Consider the following 18,821-nt stretch of genomic DNA (forward strand, 5'->3'; position numbering starts at 1 on the left):
GTATTTTAGACACATTTAAAAAAAAAAAAAAAATATATATATATAAATAAAAATGTCATTAAAAATGACACTGCAGCATCATGCCCAGAAGGCCAAATTAAAGTGCCACAAGCAACTCCAAACTCCTCCCTTCTCCAAATTTGTCAGTGTTTGACTTTGCCTCCTTAATTCTTTGAAGAAATACAGAAAATTCATGTTTCCCATTGGCTTAATCTGGTTTTAGTGGCATTCTGAGGAATCCTCCCCATAGAGAAGACACAGAGTGCATCACTGTTGCAGTGTAACATGCTAGAAGGGTTTTTGGTGCAAATCTGCTGTAAATCTATGTCTGGAGCCTTGGGATGCTTTCTTGGACACCCTGGTGCTCTCTGGAGTTTTCCTCTTGGTGGGATGAAGGTTGGAGCTGCTCAGTGGCTGCTGTCTCTGTTGCTTCATTTCCAAAGCAGATGTGGGACTTATCCTGAACCACTGAAGACTCGGTGGGGTCATCCTTGAACCACAGCAGATCATAGGAAATTGTAAATTGTCCTTTTTTTAGGCTGTGTGATGCTTTTGTACCCTGGGAAAATCAAATTCCTAAACTCTTAGGGCTGTTCCCTGCTGTAAGAGATGCCCTGACATCCATCCTACGTTTTTTTCTTTTACCTTTTCTCTGCTTCCATTTCCTTTGGTGGAGATCTTCTGATTAATGAAGACTTCAGAAATGGTCTGGTTTTCATCCCCATGATCATTTAATCAAGCTATCCTTGAACATTCAAACAAGGTCTCTCATCCGTGTCATCCAGTCCAGCCATGCTGAGCACACTTTCATTCTTAATAACTTTTTCTTGATATCAAGCTGAAATCTGCTTTCCTAAGCTCTTGATCATTTGTTCTTTATCACAAGTGTTGCTGAGCACTCACTAAATCCCCTTGCTGAGACATTGCTATCTGGCAGCTTTCTCAGCATCTGTGATTGCTTTATGGTTTCTATCAAATAAAACCAGGATATATTTATGCTCCTTCCCAGTAATAAGGGAAGCACTGTTGTCTTGTTTATGCCAAGAAATTAAAGCCTATTAGAATGAGGCAAGCACCAAGATTTAATTCTCCAATCAAGGTAAAGTTTGCTGGAGATGAGGCCTGTGGTCTTTAGGAAAGTTCTGAAATGGTGTTTGATGCCAGGGAACCAAAAATCCTTGATTACACCCTTTATGGCACTGACCTTTTCTACAACCTCATCCAAGCAATTTAATTTTTGGTGTAGAAAACACTTGGAAAAACCACCAAGCTCCTGCGGGATAAGGAGTTGCTGTAGGGCAGCACATCTGAAATCTCCAGGACTTTTATTTCAGGGATAAGTTTGGGGGTGGTTTCTCTTCTCTCTTCCTGGATGACTCTGCCATCCCCCTCTTGGATGAAGCCACTTCACATTTCAGATCCATGGAAACCAAGGGATAAACTTCCCATCCTTGGCACTTCTCTCCATTTGCTGCCAGTTTGTACGTGGCCATTCTGAGGAGAAGGAGCTGGGGGTCCTGAGAGACACAAAATTATCCAGGAGCCAGCACTGTGCCCTTCCTGCCAGGAAAGCCAAGGGAATCCTGGGCTTTATAAAGAAAAGTGTGGCCAGAAGGTGGATGGAGGGAATTCTCCTCCTCTGCTCTGCCCTGGTGAGGCCACAGCTGGAACACTGCATCCAGTGCTGGGCTCCCCAGTTCAAGAGAGACTGGGATCTACTGGAGAGAGTCCAGAGGAGGGTCCCTTCCAGCCTTACCTATCCTATGATTCTATGATATTGTTCTCAGAGTACTACCAGGACTAGAAAGGATGCCCCAGTGCTGGTAAATCTAGCCTGACTGCTTCATCAAGGTTGCCATTAATTGCAAGATGCTAAATAAACTTGTAGAAGCATACTGGATATATGATGTACATTAAAAGCATATTAGAATATATACCTGGACTTTTTATAAGGGCAGGAAGGATTAGGATGAGGAGGAATGGCTGGAAAAAGGGAAATTTAAATGAGATCTTAGGAGGAAATTCTTCACTGTGAGTGCTGAGACACTGACAAAGGTTGCCCAGAGAAGTTGTGGCTGCCCCATCCCTGGAATTCCAGGTTGGATGGGGCTTGAGCAACCTGATCTGCTAAAGGTGTCCCTGTCCATGCAAAGGGGTTGGAACTGGATGAGCTTTGAGGTCCCTTCCAACCTTTATTATCCTATGGTTCTATGAGATTGTTCTCAGAGTACTACCAGGCCATGAGAGGATGCCCCAGTGCTGGTAAATCTAGCCTGGCTATTTAAAATACAACCAAATTCAGTATTTAAACTAAATATTCATCCAGGTAGATCTACTAAACTGAATGAACTGCCCATACATCCATTCCTCTCCATGTCTATCCATGGACTGTATATCCAATGAGGAAAGACATGGATCTGCTGGAGCCAGTCCAGAGGAGGCCCTGGAGCTTTTATGGAGAATTCCCTAATTCACTAGGGAAAATGTTTTCTGAGTTATTTCTGCATCTCAGGCCTTGCACCTTCAATGCTCCTACCAAACATCAAGTCTCAAAGGAAGGAAGCTCAGAGAAACTTTTCTTTCTTTGCACAAAATCTGATCTTGCCTTTTTTTTTTTGTTGTTCTACAATGGATCAGCACCCCTTGGTCTTGGCAGTGCTGTGGTGCACCAAGTGCTTTTCAGGGGAGAGTGATCTTTGCACTCATGTCTTGGGGTCAAGAGCAAATACTGGAGTCCAGAGGAGGGTGACAAAGAACATAATCCACCTTTAAACTACTGAGAGAGAAGATACCCAGGAGCCAGCAGTGTGCCCTTGTTGGCAGGAAGGCCAAGGGAGTCCTGGGCTGCATAAAGAAAAGTGTGGCCAGAAGGTGGATGGAGGGAATTCTCCTCCTCTGCTCTGCCCTGGTGAGGCCACAGCTGGAACACTGCATCCAGTGCTGGCTCCCCAGTTCAAGAGAGACTGGGATCTACTGGGGAGAGTACAGAGGAGGGTGACAAAGATGGTTGGGAAATTGGAGCATCTCCCTGCTGAGGAAAGGCTGAGAGAGCTGGGACTCTTCAGCCTGGAGAAGAGAAGGCTGAGGGGAGCCCTTGTTCATGGCCCCAAGTATCTAAAGGGTGGGTGCAAGGAGGATGGAGCCAAACTCTTCTCAGGAGTTCCCAGGGACAGGATGAGGGGCACCAGGCACAAGCTGGGCCATGGGAAGTTCCATTGAAACCTCAGAAAAAAAACTTCTTTGCTGGGAGGGTGCCAAGGCAGTGGCCCAGGCTGCCCAGGGAGGTTGTGGAGTCCCCTTCTCTGGAGATATTCAAACCCCCCCTGGATGCAGCCCTGGGTAATGTGCTCTGGGTGCTGCTGCTTGGACTGGGTGATCTCTGGAGGTCCCTTCCAGTTCTGACAATTCTGTGATTCTCCCTCTAAATATTTTTGGCTGTTTTTCATTGGTTCAGTCATTTTGAAGCATTTGTTCCCAATCCCTGAGTTGCTGATTTCAAATTCAAGCTGCTCTGCCTCTCTCTTCCCATCCAAAAGAGGCTCTGTGGGGTTTGGCTGCCTGGAGCAGGTGTTGGAAGAATGAATTTATACATTTTTGAGAGTTCTTCTGTGCTTTGTAAATGAGTTTATTACAAAGAGTGGCAAATTTACTGTCAGCCATGACAAGATATAGTAAATTAATTAAATATGGTCCCATTAACTTTGACAATGTTCTCTTGAGGGCATCAGTGGTCATCACCCAAAGCTGGTGACATTAGGAATTTTATTTCAGGGATAAGTTTGGGGGTGGTTTCTCTTCTCTCTTCCTGGATGACTCTGCCATCCCCTTCTTGGATGAAGCCATTTCACATTTCAGATCCATGAAAACCAAGGGGTAAACCTCCCATCCTTGGCACTTCTCTCCATGCAGCATCTCTCTTTGGAGAGGGAATCTTCAAGCTTGACTTCCAATGGGTCCCTCCATGGAAGCAGAAGCAGCATCATCCCAAATGGGTCATTCCAGGCCCATGGAATCAACACTTTAGGGAGCAAATTGTTGAGATTTAAAGGAAACCATGCTACAAAAATTGTCAGGAGCTCCTCACTCAGTCCTCTGAAAGGAAGCTGCCTCCTCTGGAGTGCTGAATGGGGAGGGAGAGAATTCCAGGCAATGAAGCAGAATTCATTGAAGTTTTTGGGAATGTGGTTAGTGGGAAGACATCTCTAATAATGCTAAAAAAATTAAAATAAATCTGTCCTTCCTAGTGAAAAAGAGGTGGGTTTCAGGGTGCAGAGGATGTTGCTGAATATTTTGAAAGATCCAATACTTGCCTCTGCTCTCTAAAGCAATGATAAAAATAATCTCAGCCTTTCCAGGAGTGAGATTAAAGTCTAAAAGATTGTGAGGGTCTCATGTGCATTGATGAAGAGGATGGAGTTGTTGGAACAAGTCCATAAAAATGGTCAGAAGGCTGGAAAACCTCTGCTGTGAGGACAGGCTGAGAGAGTTGGGGTTGTTCAGCCTGGAGAAGGCTCTAGGGAGACTGTTAGGTCTTGAGTGCTACCCAGTACTTCCCATTTCAAAAACTTTCATTTTTAGTTTCTTGTAATTTGGCTGCTCTTTCCTTGCCAGCTGGGGCTAGAAACTTCTATATATTTTTTAAAAAATGTGTCTAAAATACTTTTTCTTTCTGAGAAAGACCTTAGAGCAACTTCCAGGATTTGAAGGAGGCCTATAAGAAAGACAGGGACAGATTTTTTTTTAGGAGGGCCTGTGGCAACAGGACAAGGGGTGATGGTTTGAAATTGAATAAGGCAAGAATTCTGTGTATTAGGAAGAAATTTGTTAGTGAGGGTGGTAAAATGCTGGCACAGGTTGCTCTGAGAGGTGGTGGATGCCCCATCCCTGGAGACATTCAAGGCCAGGTTGGATGGAGCTCAGAGCATCCTCATCTAGTTGAGGAGAGGGGTTGGATTAGAAGATTTAAAGGTCCATTCCAACCCAAACCATTCTGTGATTCTATGGTTATGACTCCTGATCCTCAGTTTCTAATTATTTGGATACATGCAGCTTTGAAAGGAAGAGTAATTTCTGGGAGAAACTCCTCTGTGTTAAACAGATGGCATCAGTGAGATAAAGAGATTTTGCAGGAGGAGATGGCAAACATTTTGTGTTAAAATATCCCCAGAATCAGCAGGGCTGTTCTGGGTGTGCAGGAATGGGATCCTAAAATGAAACAATAACACAAAATAAAAATATAGCATCATCCAGACATCCAGAATGCAGGATGATCTCAACTTTATCCATATGCACAGGTTTTTTTTTTCAGTGATAACCCTAGATTTAAGCTGCCATATCCTGCTGTTCAATTTAGAGATGGGAAACCCACCTGTAGGAATGAAATGACCAAAACCAGAAGGAAGTGAGGCTTTTCCAAGAGATTTCTGGCATCCTGAGTTTTGTAGGGGAGTTTTATTTTTTTTCCCAATATGTCTCAAATTGAGCAGTCAGTGATTTCTGGACAAATAAACACAAATTGTGCCCAGTTTCTGAATTTTTACCAATTCCCTGTGTTTTTTGTTCCTCTCCAGCCATTGATCTGTGGCTCACCAGGCATTTCATGTTGTTTGGTTGTTGGTTTGGTTTTTTTCAAGGCTTCCTTATAGACTTTTTCCACTCCATGTCCCACGTGTTGGCACAGTCTGTGGTCATTCCCCTGGCTGCTGCTTGGCTCTGGGATGTAGGAATGGCAAAGGCAACACGTTCAGAGGGATTTAAATGGTTTAATTAAATTGGAGTCTTCCTTTTCTGTTTTCCAGATTTATCCAGGAGATAGAACATGCCATGGAGCTTGGCCCAAGCAAGCAGTGTCCCCTCCGTGAGTTCCTCACCATGTACATCAAGAACATTTTCCTCAATCAGGTCCTGGCTGAAATCAACAAAGAGATTGAAGGTGTCACAAAAGCATCTGATCCCCTGAAAATCCTTTCTAATGCAGATACCATGAAGATCCTTGGTGTGCAACGACCTCTTCTGCAGGTAGGACCTGAGTGAACTGCCCATATATCCATTCCTCCATCCATACATCCATCCTGGAGCCATTCCAGGGGAGGCCTTGGAGCTGCTGGGAGGGCTGGAACAGCTCTGCTCTGGAGCCAGGCTGAGAGAGTTGGGGGTGTTGAGGCTGGAGAAGAGAAGGATCCCATGGGGAGACCTTAGAGCACCTTCCAGTGCCTGAAGGGGCTCCAGGAAAGCTGGGGAGGGACTTGGGACAAGGGCCTGGAGGGATGGGACCCTGCGAGGGGGAAGGGTTTGCAGCTGGGAGAGGGGAGATGGAGAGGAGATCTTGGGCAGGGAGGGAGGGAGGGAGGGAGGGAGAAATTGTTTGGGGTGAGGGTGCTGAGCTTTAGAACCAGGTTGCCCAGGAAAAGAGTCTCTGCCCCATCCCTGGCAGTGTTCAAAGCCAGGTTGGATGGGGCTTGGAGCAATCTGGGAGGGAGGTGTCCCTGCCCATGGCAGGGGGGTTGGAATGAGCTGAGCTTTCAGTTCTCTTCCAACCCAAACCATTCCAGGATTCTATTTCTTGGGGAGGGAGAGGACAAGGGAAATGGGGGGAGATTAAAGGGGGAGATGGGGGAGATTTGAAGGGGGGAGATTGAGGTTGGAGATGGGGAGGAAATTCTTGAATTTGAGGGTGGTGAGAGCCTGGCCCAGGTTGCCCGAAGAAGCTGTGGCTGCCCCATCCCTGGCAGTGTCTCAGGTCAGGCTGGATGGGGCTTGGAACAACCTGGGCTGGTGGGAGGTGTCCCTGCCCATGGCAGTGGGGTTGGAACTGGGTGATCTTGAAGCTCCCTTCCAACCCAAACACGTTCCAGCATCGTTTCTGTACCCCTGTTCCAGTGTCACTGCTGGTTTAGTCCTTCCTCTCCCAGTCTCTGTGTGCATGTGGGCACCTTTACATCCCTTTAGCACAGAATGTCAGTGCTCTGGGGTTTTCCTTCTGCCAGAGGGAACTTTGCTGTTGCTAAACCCATCAAGCAAGCAGCAGTCTTGGCATCTTGCCCTTCTCCAAGAACCTCGTAGTCAGTGCAACAAGTTGGTACCAGATCCTTAAACCCCTACCAAAGAAATTGTTTTCCTAGATTTTTAGTAACCTGTGTCCCCTAGAAGTTCTGGGGGCACTTGCAAATCATAGAGCCATGAAATCAGATGAAATTGAGTCCATCATCAGCAAATTTGCAGATGACACTAAGCTGGGGGAGTGTGGATCAGCTGGAAGGCAGGAGGGCTCTGCAGAGGGACCTGGACAGACTGGAGAGTTGGGCTGATCCCAACGGGATGAGGTTCAACATTCCAAGTGCCGGGTCCTGCACTTTGGCCACAACAACCCCATGGGGAGCTCCAGGCTGGGCACAGAGTGGCAGAAAGGGAGCTGGGAGTCTGGATTGCCAGGAAGCTGAAGAGGAGGCAGCAGTGTGCCCAGGTGGCCAAGAAGGCCAATGGCATCCTGGGCTGGCTCAGGAACAGCGTGGCCAGCAGGTCCAGGGAAGGGATTCTGCCCCTGTGCTCAGCTCTGGGGAGGCCACAGCTTGAGTCCTGTGTCCAGTTCTGGGCCCCTCAGCTCAGGAAGGAGATTGAGGTGCTGGAGCAGGTCCAAAGGAGGCAACTGGGCTGGGGAAGGGATCCAGCACAGATCCTCTGAGGAGAGGCTGAGGGAGCTGGGGGTGTTGAGGCTGGAGAAGAGGAGGCTCAGGGGAGACCTCATCACTCTCTCCAACTCCCTGAAAGGAGGTTGGAGCCAGGGGGGGGTTGGGCTCTTTTCCCAGGCAACTCTCAGCAAGACAAGAGGGCACAAGAGGTCTCAAGTTGTGCCAGGGGAGGTTTAGGTTGGACATGAGAAAGAATTTCTTTCTGGAGAGGGTGATCAGGCATTGGAATGGGCTGCCCAGGGAAGGGGTGGATTCTCCATCCCTGGAGATATTTCCAAAGAGCCTGGATGTGGCACTCAGTGCCATGGGCTGGGAACTGCAGTGGGAGTGGATCAAGGGTTGGACTTGATGAGCTCTGAGGTCCCTTCCAACCCAGCCAATTCTAGGATTCTATGGTTGTATGAAAATCCTCATGCCAAACTACCAGAAGGAGGAAAGATGAGGTCTGCTGAGTGTCCCTGATTGCTGTGATCTTGTTGCAGCTTTGTTGCTTCCCCAGCCAGATAGGAGAGATTTGGCTTTGGAGTTTTTATGTGAGCAGTTTCTTTTCAGACAGCTTTTTTTTCAGCTCTGGTGTCGAGTGGTGATGATGGCAACCAACAGTTTGCATCCCAGCTACAGGGGTAATGGGACAGTGTGAAAGCCCCCCCCCAAAAATCTGAATTATTTGTGTTCCGTGGGACTGAAAGGAATGAACTGATTGCCAGCTCTGAGTCTTGCTGTGATTTAAGTCAAGCTCTTTTAATCCTTTTAAATTATTCCCTCTTATCTGTAAAATTGTCTCTTCAAGGAGGAATAATATTTGTGAAGTTCTTAGGAAGCAGTAGGCATCTCCCAAGATTTCTTTGGCCACTCTCTGACTTCTTTTATACCTGTAAAACGTGTGTATTATGATATATAACAATAACAGCAATAATTGTTATTATTTGGGGGAAATCAGGAGGATTTTTGCATGTGTTAATGGTCACTGACTCTATGGAAGTTTTTCCTGACTTTCCATTGTCCTTTTGGTCCTTTCCTATGAAGCATCTCCTCAGTATTCAGAAGTGTTATGGGTATGGGATGATTTTTTCAGAGGCAAAGCAAAGTTGGGCTCTAGCTTAGGTTTCCAGAAGTCTTTAGAGGAGAACAGCTTCTTAGAAAGGGACCAAAACTGTCTTTATGTGGTTTAGAAAATCTCTGTGAGTTAAAATGATGGTTTGGAGCAGCACAACCTCCCTGAATGATTTTCTTCCCAAGGTAAAGCTTTTAACAACCTTTATGGGTACTCAGGTGTTGAAACTGAAAAGTAGAGGAATAAAACCTGTTGTACCAACATCAGCCTTGTTTCTGAGTGTGCAAGATGCAAGATGGGACCAGGGCATTGCCCCAGGATCAGGTTATGTCTGGATACATCATGTTGGTCCCTCTCCTGAGCTGGAAGTGGGTTTGATGGCATTTATCTCTTTTTTTTTTTTTTTTTTTCTCCTTCTTTTTTTTTTTTTTTTTTTTTGTTTAACTCTTGGCACAGCAAAAGTAGCACTGATAGGTGTCAGATTTAGCAGAGAAAAAAAACCAAACATCACAAGATGAGCAGAAAACTGAAACCAATAAGATGGTGGTTGGAGATGAAGAACTCAAATGCCATGGCTGGGCAGGGATGGAGGAGCAGGGCAGAGAGGGGATGTGCTGGGGAAGAAATTATAAGGTACATCTTCATTTTTCACTTACCTACAATGCCAGTAATTCCTCACCTTTGCAAGTGTTTAGGAAAAAAAGAAATCTGCCAAATCTGTGACCCCTGTAGAAGTCTTATCCATGGGCTGAGGAGTGTGTCAAAGATATTACTGAAGTTTTTTTGAGGGAGATCTGGGAATAACTAGGAGTGGTTTATATTGTATTTTGTATTATTTGCCTTTTTTGTTGTTTTTTGAGACTGAAACTGAGTGAAAAACCCAAGCAGGGCCTGTGCAGACCTTACTGAGCACTGAAAATACTTGATGGTCACATTAACATGTAAGCTCTGGAGGTTGTTAAATTTATGAATTTGTTTTAGATTCTTTATGTGATAATGTATTTTTATGGTTTCATTTGTAGCCATAAAAATACCACTATATTTTCTTAAAGTTCATTTGGGGTGGATGGCTCAGACTGGCTTGGAATTCTCTCCTCCAGTTCCTGTAATTGGTTTCTCTTGATGGTTGGAAATCATTTTGAACTGGAATTATTCTTGGTCAAAATGTACACGGTCAGAAGGTCTGTCTGTTCCTGACATTATTGATGGGTCATTTTGAGAAAGAGAAGAAAAATTGCTGCCTTTTTGAACTGAGTCATCCAAATTGCTCCCTAAAATAATTTTATTGATTTTACGTTAAAAGGAGGGGGGGGAAAAAAAGGAAAAAAAAAAAAGGAAAAAAAAAAGGGGGGAAAAAACCCCAAAAACCAACAAATTCTGCACCACCAGTGCTAGAGCCTGAATTTTTTTGCCCTCATCACCTCCAGAGTAGGATGAGAATATATTGTGTGTAACATGACTGAGCCTTGCACCTCTCTCCCAGTGCTTACTTTTTCCTCCTTGGCATTTTTGGAGGGGTTTGTGGTTCAACCTTCCCCCTCCTTTCTATCCTGAAGATCTTTCTGAAGCTCCCACAGCAGGAGCTGGGGCTGTGATTTGAACACGACTCAAGAATTTATCAGCCCCCCTTTGCAGGGCTTGATAATAGCTGCTTTTTGATAACTATCAGCACATGTTGGGACTGAATTAGGTTGTAGATAAGAGGAGGTTTTTCTCACATCCTGTGCCATCGGGTCCTCACAGATAAATCATCCATTTCTGTAAAGATTGTGCTTTAAAAAAAAAAAAAAAAAAAAAAATTGCAGCTGCCCTTTGTAAATATTCCATTTGAGTGGGAGGATGGTCTTGTTTGCCATCCTTCCCTCTTTAAATGTAAAATTCTCTAAATCCCTTTCCTTTTTTTAAGAGTGACTGAATAACTGTGAAACTTAATTTGTCTCCAAATGACTCCATGTTAAACTATGTGCTGGAAGTGTTAAAATCAATACTAAATTAGGCTGCAAACAGCTCTTACAGCCTGGGCTTGTACAGGTCGTGTGGAGGTGATAAATCTTTCCAGCTAGGTGGTCACTACTAATACTGTCCTTCAAAATGGGTTGCACCTGTCTCTGCCCAAGAAAACTGAAAAGAATTATAAATCCACAGAATTCCAGCTGGGAAGGGACCTCCAGGATCCGCTGCTCCAACCCTCATGTTATTGTTGAGCTGAGATGTCCCAGCACCCACTGAGCTGAGACTTCAAACTTCCCAAAGTGGGGGAATCCACCCTGGGAGACCATCCCAATGTCTGACTGGCCTCAGAGGGAAAATTTTTCTTTTTGTGTCCAATTGGAATCTCCCCAGGAGCACCTTGTGCCCATTGCCCCTTGTCCATGGGATTCCTTGTACACAGGGAGTCTCCATCTCCTTGGGACCCCCTTTAAGTACCAGAACATCATCATTAGGTCTGCCCTGAGCCTTCTCTGAAGGCTGAACAGACCCAGTTTTCTCAGCCTCTCCTCATATGGAAGATGCTCCAGTCCTCTGATCATCCAGTGGCCAATGGCATCCTGTGTTGGCTCAGGAACAGCGTGGCCAGCAGGTCCAGGGAAGGGATTCTGCCCCTGTGCTCAGCTCTGGGGAGGCCACAGCTTGAGTCCTGTGTCCAGTTCTGGGCCCCTCAGCTCAGGAAGGAGATTGAGGTGCTGGAGCAGGTCCAAAGGAGGCAACTGGGCTGGGGAAGGGATCCAGCACAGATCCTCTGAGGAGAGGCTGAGGGAGCTGGGGGTGTTGAGGCTGGAGAAGAGGAGGCTCAGGGGAGACCTCATCACTCTCTCCAACTCCCTGAAAGGAGGTTGGAGCCAGGGGGGGGTTGGGTTCTTTTCCCAGGCAACTCTCAGCAAGACAAGAGGGCACAAGAGGTCTCAAGTTGTGCCAGGGGAGGTTTAGGTTGGACATTAGAAAGAATTTCTTTCTGGAGAGGGTGATCAGCCATTGGAATGGGCTGCCCAGGGAAGGGGTGGATTCTCCATCCCTGGAGATATTTCCAAAGAGCCTGGATGTGGCACTCAGTGCCATGGGCTGGGAACTGCAGTGGGAGTGGATCAAGGGTTGGACTTGATGAGCTCTGAGGTCCCTTCCAACCCAGCCAACTCTATGATTCTATGATTCTATGATCCTATGATCCTCGTGGCTCTTCTCTGGACCCTTTCCATCCTGTCCACATCCTTTTTGTAGAGCATGGGCCAAAAATGACTGCAGTGCTCCAGGTGTGATCTGAAAAGCACCAAGCAGAGCAGGACGATGACTTCTTTTGTCTTTGCTGGTGATGCCGTTGATGATAGAACCCTCCATCCTCTTGGTTTGCTTTGCTGCTGAAGCACACTTTTTGCTGATGTTGAGCCTGTTGTCCACCCAGGCAGACAAAAAAATCCAAGTTGCTTTGATCTTTCTCCTCCAAAGCATCATATTGGGTGGTTTTTTTTTCCCTTTAAACCGTCAACACAACCGCTGCTTCTTACAACAACTTTGTGGAGATATTGGGTGTCAAAGTTTTCCTGCCAAAAGCTCCAGTGGCTGAAAAATTCAGCACGAAAAACTCCTTCAAAAGTCAAGAGTTTGCAGGATAATGAGTCACTGGAGCTAATTACTCCACCACTTAACTCATGCATGAAGTCACTCACTTGTGGCTTTCCAAGGAGACATCACCGGTAGCTTTGGCATTTTTTCTTCCCATCAAATTACTGGTTATGAAGGAGAGGAATGGTCACATTGAGAGGCATTTGAATGAGTCACCAGTGGGGGTGGGTGCACACTCACAGAGCAAGTGGATGTTATTATTTATTAGTTTAAAAAAATCAGTTATTTTGCCAGGCTGGCTTCCAACAATCAGAACTAAGGAGGGGATGTGGCTGATCAATTGGCGTTTTCCCCTTCAAGGACAAACGGGACTTTTGAGGCAGCACCTGTGGTTTTGCTCCTTGTATTTTAATTTTTTTTTTTTTTTTTTGCATTGACACGGGGGCTAAAACAGCAAGGAGTGCTTCACAGCTGTTTTCACCCCCTGTGGGGTGCTTGTTTCCACTGCAAAACTGAAATGTCAAGAGTTGAAGACTCATCCATTGGGGCTGAATTCCCAGCTGAATCTTCCAGTTTGAAATGAGAGACTAAATTCCCTGTGGGAATCTGAATCTCCCTTTTGGGTTCAATATTTCTTGAGGTAAATTTTCCTCTGGGGGCAGCAGGAGAACATTTAGAGTGGTTACTGCTTTTTGTGGAAGCTTTTACAAGGCTCCCATGTTAAGTCATCTGCAGCTTTGTAAGTTCTCCACTGAGGCTGATCATGGACCTTGAAGTTACATAAAAGCAATTGCTCCCTTTAGGCAAACTGCTATGGCACTGCTTCAATTTATTGTAAAAATCAACTTTAACTTGCACATTCAGTAAAACCCAGGTAGGAGATGTCTTGGAGTTAAATATGGGCATATTGAAGCAGCACGCCTCGCAGGCAGAATTATTTTCTTCCTCTCTGGAGCTTGAAAAGCAAAGTTGAGCTCCACAAACCATCCCACAGATCTGCCTCACATTTGACCTGAAGAAAAAATCCCATACTTGAGGTCTCTGTAACTTATTAATCCCTGCAGTTGCTGGATATCTCTTCCATAGCTGGGTGCAATCATGCACTGAAATCAGCCAGAAAATATATAACCCTTGTTTAGAGCATTAACCTGAATCCAGGCTCATGTTTCCCATCTCTCATGACCTGAGGTGGTCTTGGCCATGTGGTTTCTATCTGGAATATTTGAGGACCACTCTTCTATTTAAACAAACTCTCTGAGAGCTGCTAAAATCACAGCTGGAACCACAGAATGGTTTGGGTTGGAAGGGACCTTAAAGATTATCTTGTTCTGACCCCTGCATGGGCAGGGACACCTCCCTCTAGATCAGGATGCTCCAAACCCCATCCAACCTTTCCCTCAACAGTTTCAGGGATGGGGCAGCCAGAGTTTCTCTGGGGCAACCTGAGGGTTCCAGGGTCTGAAAACCTTTACACTAAAGAATTTCTTCCTTCTTATCTTAATTTCCTTCTTCTTACCTAAATCTCCCCTCTTTCAGTTTGAAAATCTCCCCTCTTTTCAGTTTCATTGCCCCCTCTCCTGTCACTACCTGGCCATTGGGAAATGGCCCATTACAAATTAGCACCACAGAGAGATGTAAAAACCTAAGTCTTGACTGAAATCAGTGAGAATTGGGGGCAAAATCTCTTTGGTCATCATAGTCCTACTTGAGACCACCAACTATTTCTGGTGATCTCAACAAGTATCTGTCATGTGACCCCAATTTTTGACCTGTAGCAGCATAGATTGTCTTTGAACTTCAGAAACGATGGATTACCATTATTTCAAGATCTTTAATACACCATTTTTGATTCTTTAGGGAAGGGACCTTAAAGATTATCTTGTTCTAATCCCCTGCATGGGCAGGGACACCTCCCACTAGATCAGGATGCTCCAAACCCCATCCAACCTCTCCCTTGACAACTTCAGGGATGAGGCAGCCAGAGTTTCTCTGGGGCAACCTGTTCCAGGGTCTGAAAACCTTTACACTAAAGAATTTCTTCCTTCTTATCTTAATTTCCTTCTTCTTACCTAAATCTCCCCTCTTTCAGTTTGAAAATCTCCCCTCTTTTCAGTTTCATTGCCCCCTCTCCTGTCACTACCTGGCCATTGGGAAATGGCCCATTACAAATTAGCACCACAGAGAAATGTAAAAACCTAAGTCTTGACTGAAATCAGTGAGAATTGGGGGCAAAATCTCTTTGGTCATCATAGTCCTACTTGAGACCACCAACTATTTTTGGTGATCTCAACAAGTATCTGTCATGTGACCCCAATTTTTGACCTGTAGCAGCATAGATTGTCTTTGAACTTCAGAAACGATGGATTACCATTATTTCAAGATCTTTAATACACCATTTTTGATTCTTTAGGGAAGGGACCTTAAAGATTATCTTGTTCTAACCCCTTCATGGGCAGGGGCACCTCCCACTAGATCAGGATGCTCCAAACCCCATCCAACCTTTCCTCAACAGTTTCAGGGATGAGGCAGCCAGAGTTTCTCTGGAGCAACCTGTTCCAGGGTCTGAAAACCTTTACACTAAAGAATTTCTTCCTTCTTACCTTCATTTCCTTCTTCTTAGCTAAATCTTATTACATCCCATCTGTCTGATAACAGACCAGGAGTCTTCATTCAAGCCATGTATTATTTTTATTTGTGGATTAATGGAGCCTACACAAGGTTGCAGCTCTTGCATCTGCCTGTGAATGTGAATAACTATAATAATAATACTAAAAATAATAATCCAGTGGCAACATTATGGCCTTCCCACTCCTACCTATGGTTGTATCTTGCTGGGGTTAATCTCTGCTTTAAATTATTTTGGTGTTCTTAAAACATCCCATCCCATTTTGTGCTGCTAAGGTCAGGCTTGCCACGGTGGTGATGACACTACAGGAAAAAAAGTGTGGATGGAGGAGTCGTGTCAGTGAGTCTAATTAAAAGAAGTTACAGGCAAAACAGACCAGCTAATTAAAAAAGGTCACCCAGTCTTGTATCTCTTAACAATTACATTGTGGTTTTGATTAACAAAATCTGCAGTGTTTTTTTCAGGAGTTTAATTTAATTGGTAAAACTTGCTGTTCAAAGACTGACTTTCTGACATGGTTTTATTTCTGTATCTGTGCCTTTGAAGTGCATCAGCCAACATCATTCCTAGGGTCCAAGAGTTAATACTTCAGGGTGAATTCATATCATGGGCTTCACTTCCTCAGGGTTGTGTCTGCTGGGTGATTTTTAGGAGCTTCCTTGAGCTGGGAAAGCTCCACTTCCAACCTGGAGAAGCAGCAGCAATGACCATTGCTCTCCTCCTCCTTGGGTACCAACAGCCTCAGGTTGGAAAAACCCAACCTCCTGAGCTCCTGGTGATGAGAAATTTGGCTGGAATGGTGTCAAACCTTGTGCCTGCAGGGGAGGTTGGAGGACGTGGACCAACTCCTGGCTCTTTCCATCTTCCTGCAGCAGTGTAGGTGAAAGAGACCTGGGGGTCCTGGTAGACAAGAAGATGCCCATGAGCCAGCAATGTGCCCTTGTGGCCAAGAAGGCCAATGGCATCCTGGGCTGGCTCAGGAACAGCGTGGCCAGCAGGTCCAGGGAAGGGATTCTGCCCCTGTGCTCAGCTCTGGGGAGGCCACAGCTTGAGTCCTGTGTCCAGTTCTGGGCCCCTCAGCTCAGGAAGGAGATTGAGGTGCTGGAGCAGGTCCAAAGGAGGCAACTGGGCTGGTGAAGGGATCCAGCAGAAATCCTGTGAGGAAGAAGATGACCATGAGCCAGCAATGTGCCCTGGTGGCCAAGAAGGCCAATGGCATCCTGGGGTGCATTAGAAAGGGTGTGGTTAGTAGGTCAAGAGAGGTTCTCCTCCCCCTCTATTCTGCATTGGTGAGGCCACACCTGGAGTATTGTGTCCAGTTCTGGGCCCCTCAGTTCAAGAAGGACAGGGAAGTGCTTGAAAGAGTCCAGCGCAGAGCTACTGAGATGATTAAGGGAGTGGAACATCTCCCTTATGAGGAAAGGCTGAGGGAGCTGGGTCTCTTTAGTTTGGAGAAAAGGAGACTGAGGGGTGACCTCATCAATGTTTTCAAATATGTAAGGGGTGAGTGTCAGGGAGATGGAGTTAGGCTTTTCTCAGTGGTGACCAGTGATAGGACAAGGGGTAATGGGTGTAAATTGGAGCATAGGAGGTTCAAGTTGAATATCAGAAGAAATTTTTTTACTGTAAGGGTGACAGAGCCCTGGAACAGGCTGCCCAGGGGGGTTGTGGAGTCTCCTTCACTGGAGACATTCAAAACCCACCTGGACACGTTCCTAGGAGATGTACTCTAGGGGGCCCTGCTCTGGCAGGGGGGGTTGGACTAGATGATCTTTCCAGGTCCCTTCCAACCCCTAGGATTCTATGATTCTATGATTCTATGATTTTGGGGTGGATGAGCTGGAGAGAAGTGATGGTTTCTGACACATCTGCTGACAGGGACTGAAGAGTATCAGCACTCTGTCAATCCCATCTGACTTTTTTTGAGATTTGTTTGACTTCCCATGCTGGCAAAAGCATCCTCAGTCTTTGGCCTGCATGGGAAGGGTGAGGGGGAGGAGGATGGAATCCACAGGGATCAGCTGCTCTATGGGAGCAGAAGGGACATGAAGACCTTGAGGTCACCCTGGGAGCTGGAATGTGGGTGTGAGGAGATGCTGGCTCTGGGTTTTTTTTGTTTTTCTGGCTTTTTCTGGGTTTTCTGGTCTGATAAGTGGGACTCAAGCTAAAGTGGGAAGAGAAAGAGAAGGGTTCTCCAGTTCTTGTGTGCTGGAGGTGGCCAAAAAACCCAAAACCAACCCAAAAAAAAAAAAAAAATAGAGAGAGAAATAAAAAATATCTGTTTTCTCAGCCTTGGAGATTGATGTGTCACTACCAAGTCCTGTCTGTGTCATTGTAATTCCCTGTACAGCTCCTGGATTAATCCTGTCCCTGCAGACACAGTATCCATTCAGCTGGTAGGGCTTTTTATCCCCTCTCTTTTGCTTCTGAATTTATATGGGATTTTAGGGTGATGAGAGAAACTACATGCATAGTCTGCCTCATTCTTTGCCCCTCTTTTTTGATGGGGTTTTGTTGTAAAATCCTGCAATCATCATGCACACAATGACCCCTGGCTTGGCCAGAAGATGAAGGGAGGAGGTGGGAGATGCACTGGCTGGGAATGCCTCCAGGATGCTGAACCCATCATCAGGGGAGATGCAGGGGAGCCTCAATCCTGCAGGATTAACCCTTGGAAGGGAACTTTTCTATTCTGGCATTTCCAACATTCACCCTCACCCTGGGCTGGGCTGGCTCAAGTAATCACTGAGTGGGTAAAACCACTAAAACTTCCCTGTAAATAATTATTTTTTTTTCTTTCTTTTTTTTTTTCCTCCAAAAATTGGGAGTAAACCACCTGGCTCTGCCCCAACTTTAGCCTCCCAGGCCTTGATTGATTATTTTAATTACCAGAACAAGCCAGGCAGGCTCTTTCAGCAGTCCTATTGCACTCATAAATCCTCATTTTACCTCCTGTGGCTGAGCCCACTGGTGGGAACATCCCATCCCCTCTTATCTTTCTGTCCAGAGGAGAAACCATTTAGCTTGGCCACCCTCCTGCTTGTTTAAAGCTTCAGCTGCCCATTTCTCATTTGTAACCTCATTAAATGAACATCCATGGCAGGAGAGCAGGTCCTGGGGATGCCAAGGCACTCCTGGCCTTCTCTTTAACCCAGGAGCTGCTTCTCCAAACCAAATGTGAAGTTTCAGAGGCAGCCACCACTTCCCCCAGCTCTTTTTTTCCCTCCAAATGCCTTTTTTTCTTTTTCCTGAGGTTTTTCTTCAATTTTAAACCAGTGTTTTGGCACTCCTGGCCTTCTCTTTAACCCAGGAGCTGCTTCTCCAAACCAAATGTGAAGTTTCAGAGGCAGCACCACTTCCCCCAGCTTTTTTTTCCCCTCCAACTCCTTTTTTTTCTTTTCCCCTGAGGTTTTTCTTCAATTTTAAACCAGTGTTTTGGCACTCCTGGCCTTCTCTTTAACCCAGGAGCTGCTTCTCCAAACCAAATGTGAAGTTTCAGAGGCAGCCACCAGAGATGCTGCACTTCCCTCCAGATCTTTTTTCCCTCCAACTCCTTTTTTTTTTTTTCCCTGAGGTTTTTCTTCAATTTTAAACCAGTGTTTTGGCACTCCTGGCCTTCTCTTTAACCCAGGAGCTGCTTCTCCAAACCAAATGTGGAGTTTCAGAGGCAGCACCACTTCCCCCAGCTCTTTTTTTCCCTCCAACTTAATTTTCTTTTTTTTCCCTGAGGTTTTTCTTCACTTTTAAACCAGTGTTTTGGCACTCCTGGCCTTCTCTTTAACCCAGGAGCTGCTTCCCCAGACCAAAAGTGGAGTTTCAGAGGCAGCCACCAGAGATGCTGCACTTCCCTCCAGCTTTTTTTTTCCCTCCAAATGCCTTTTTTTCTTTTTCCTGA

The 18,821-nt window shown here is 45.7% G+C and overlaps 1 protein-coding gene across 2 annotated transcripts in view; it reads left to right on the forward strand.

The window, feature by feature from the left end:
• EXOC4 (exocyst complex component 4) overlaps window positions 1–18,821 on the forward strand; it is a 441,701-nt gene that overhangs the window by 302,646 nt on the left and 120,234 nt on the right. For both annotated transcript variants that reach the window (XM_071734223.1, XM_071734224.1), the window contains one exon: window positions 5,799–6,018. In XM_071734223.1, the coding sequence (XP_071590324.1) occupies window positions 5,799–6,018 (220 nt within the window). The remainder of the gene's footprint in view (window positions 1–5,798; window positions 6,019–18,821) is intronic.

This window comes from Heliangelus exortis, chromosome 1, assembly GCF_036169615.1.
Source record: "Heliangelus exortis chromosome 1, bHelExo1.hap1, whole genome shotgun sequence".
Taxonomy (NCBI): domain Eukaryota; kingdom Metazoa; phylum Chordata; class Aves; order Apodiformes; family Trochilidae; genus Heliangelus; species Heliangelus exortis.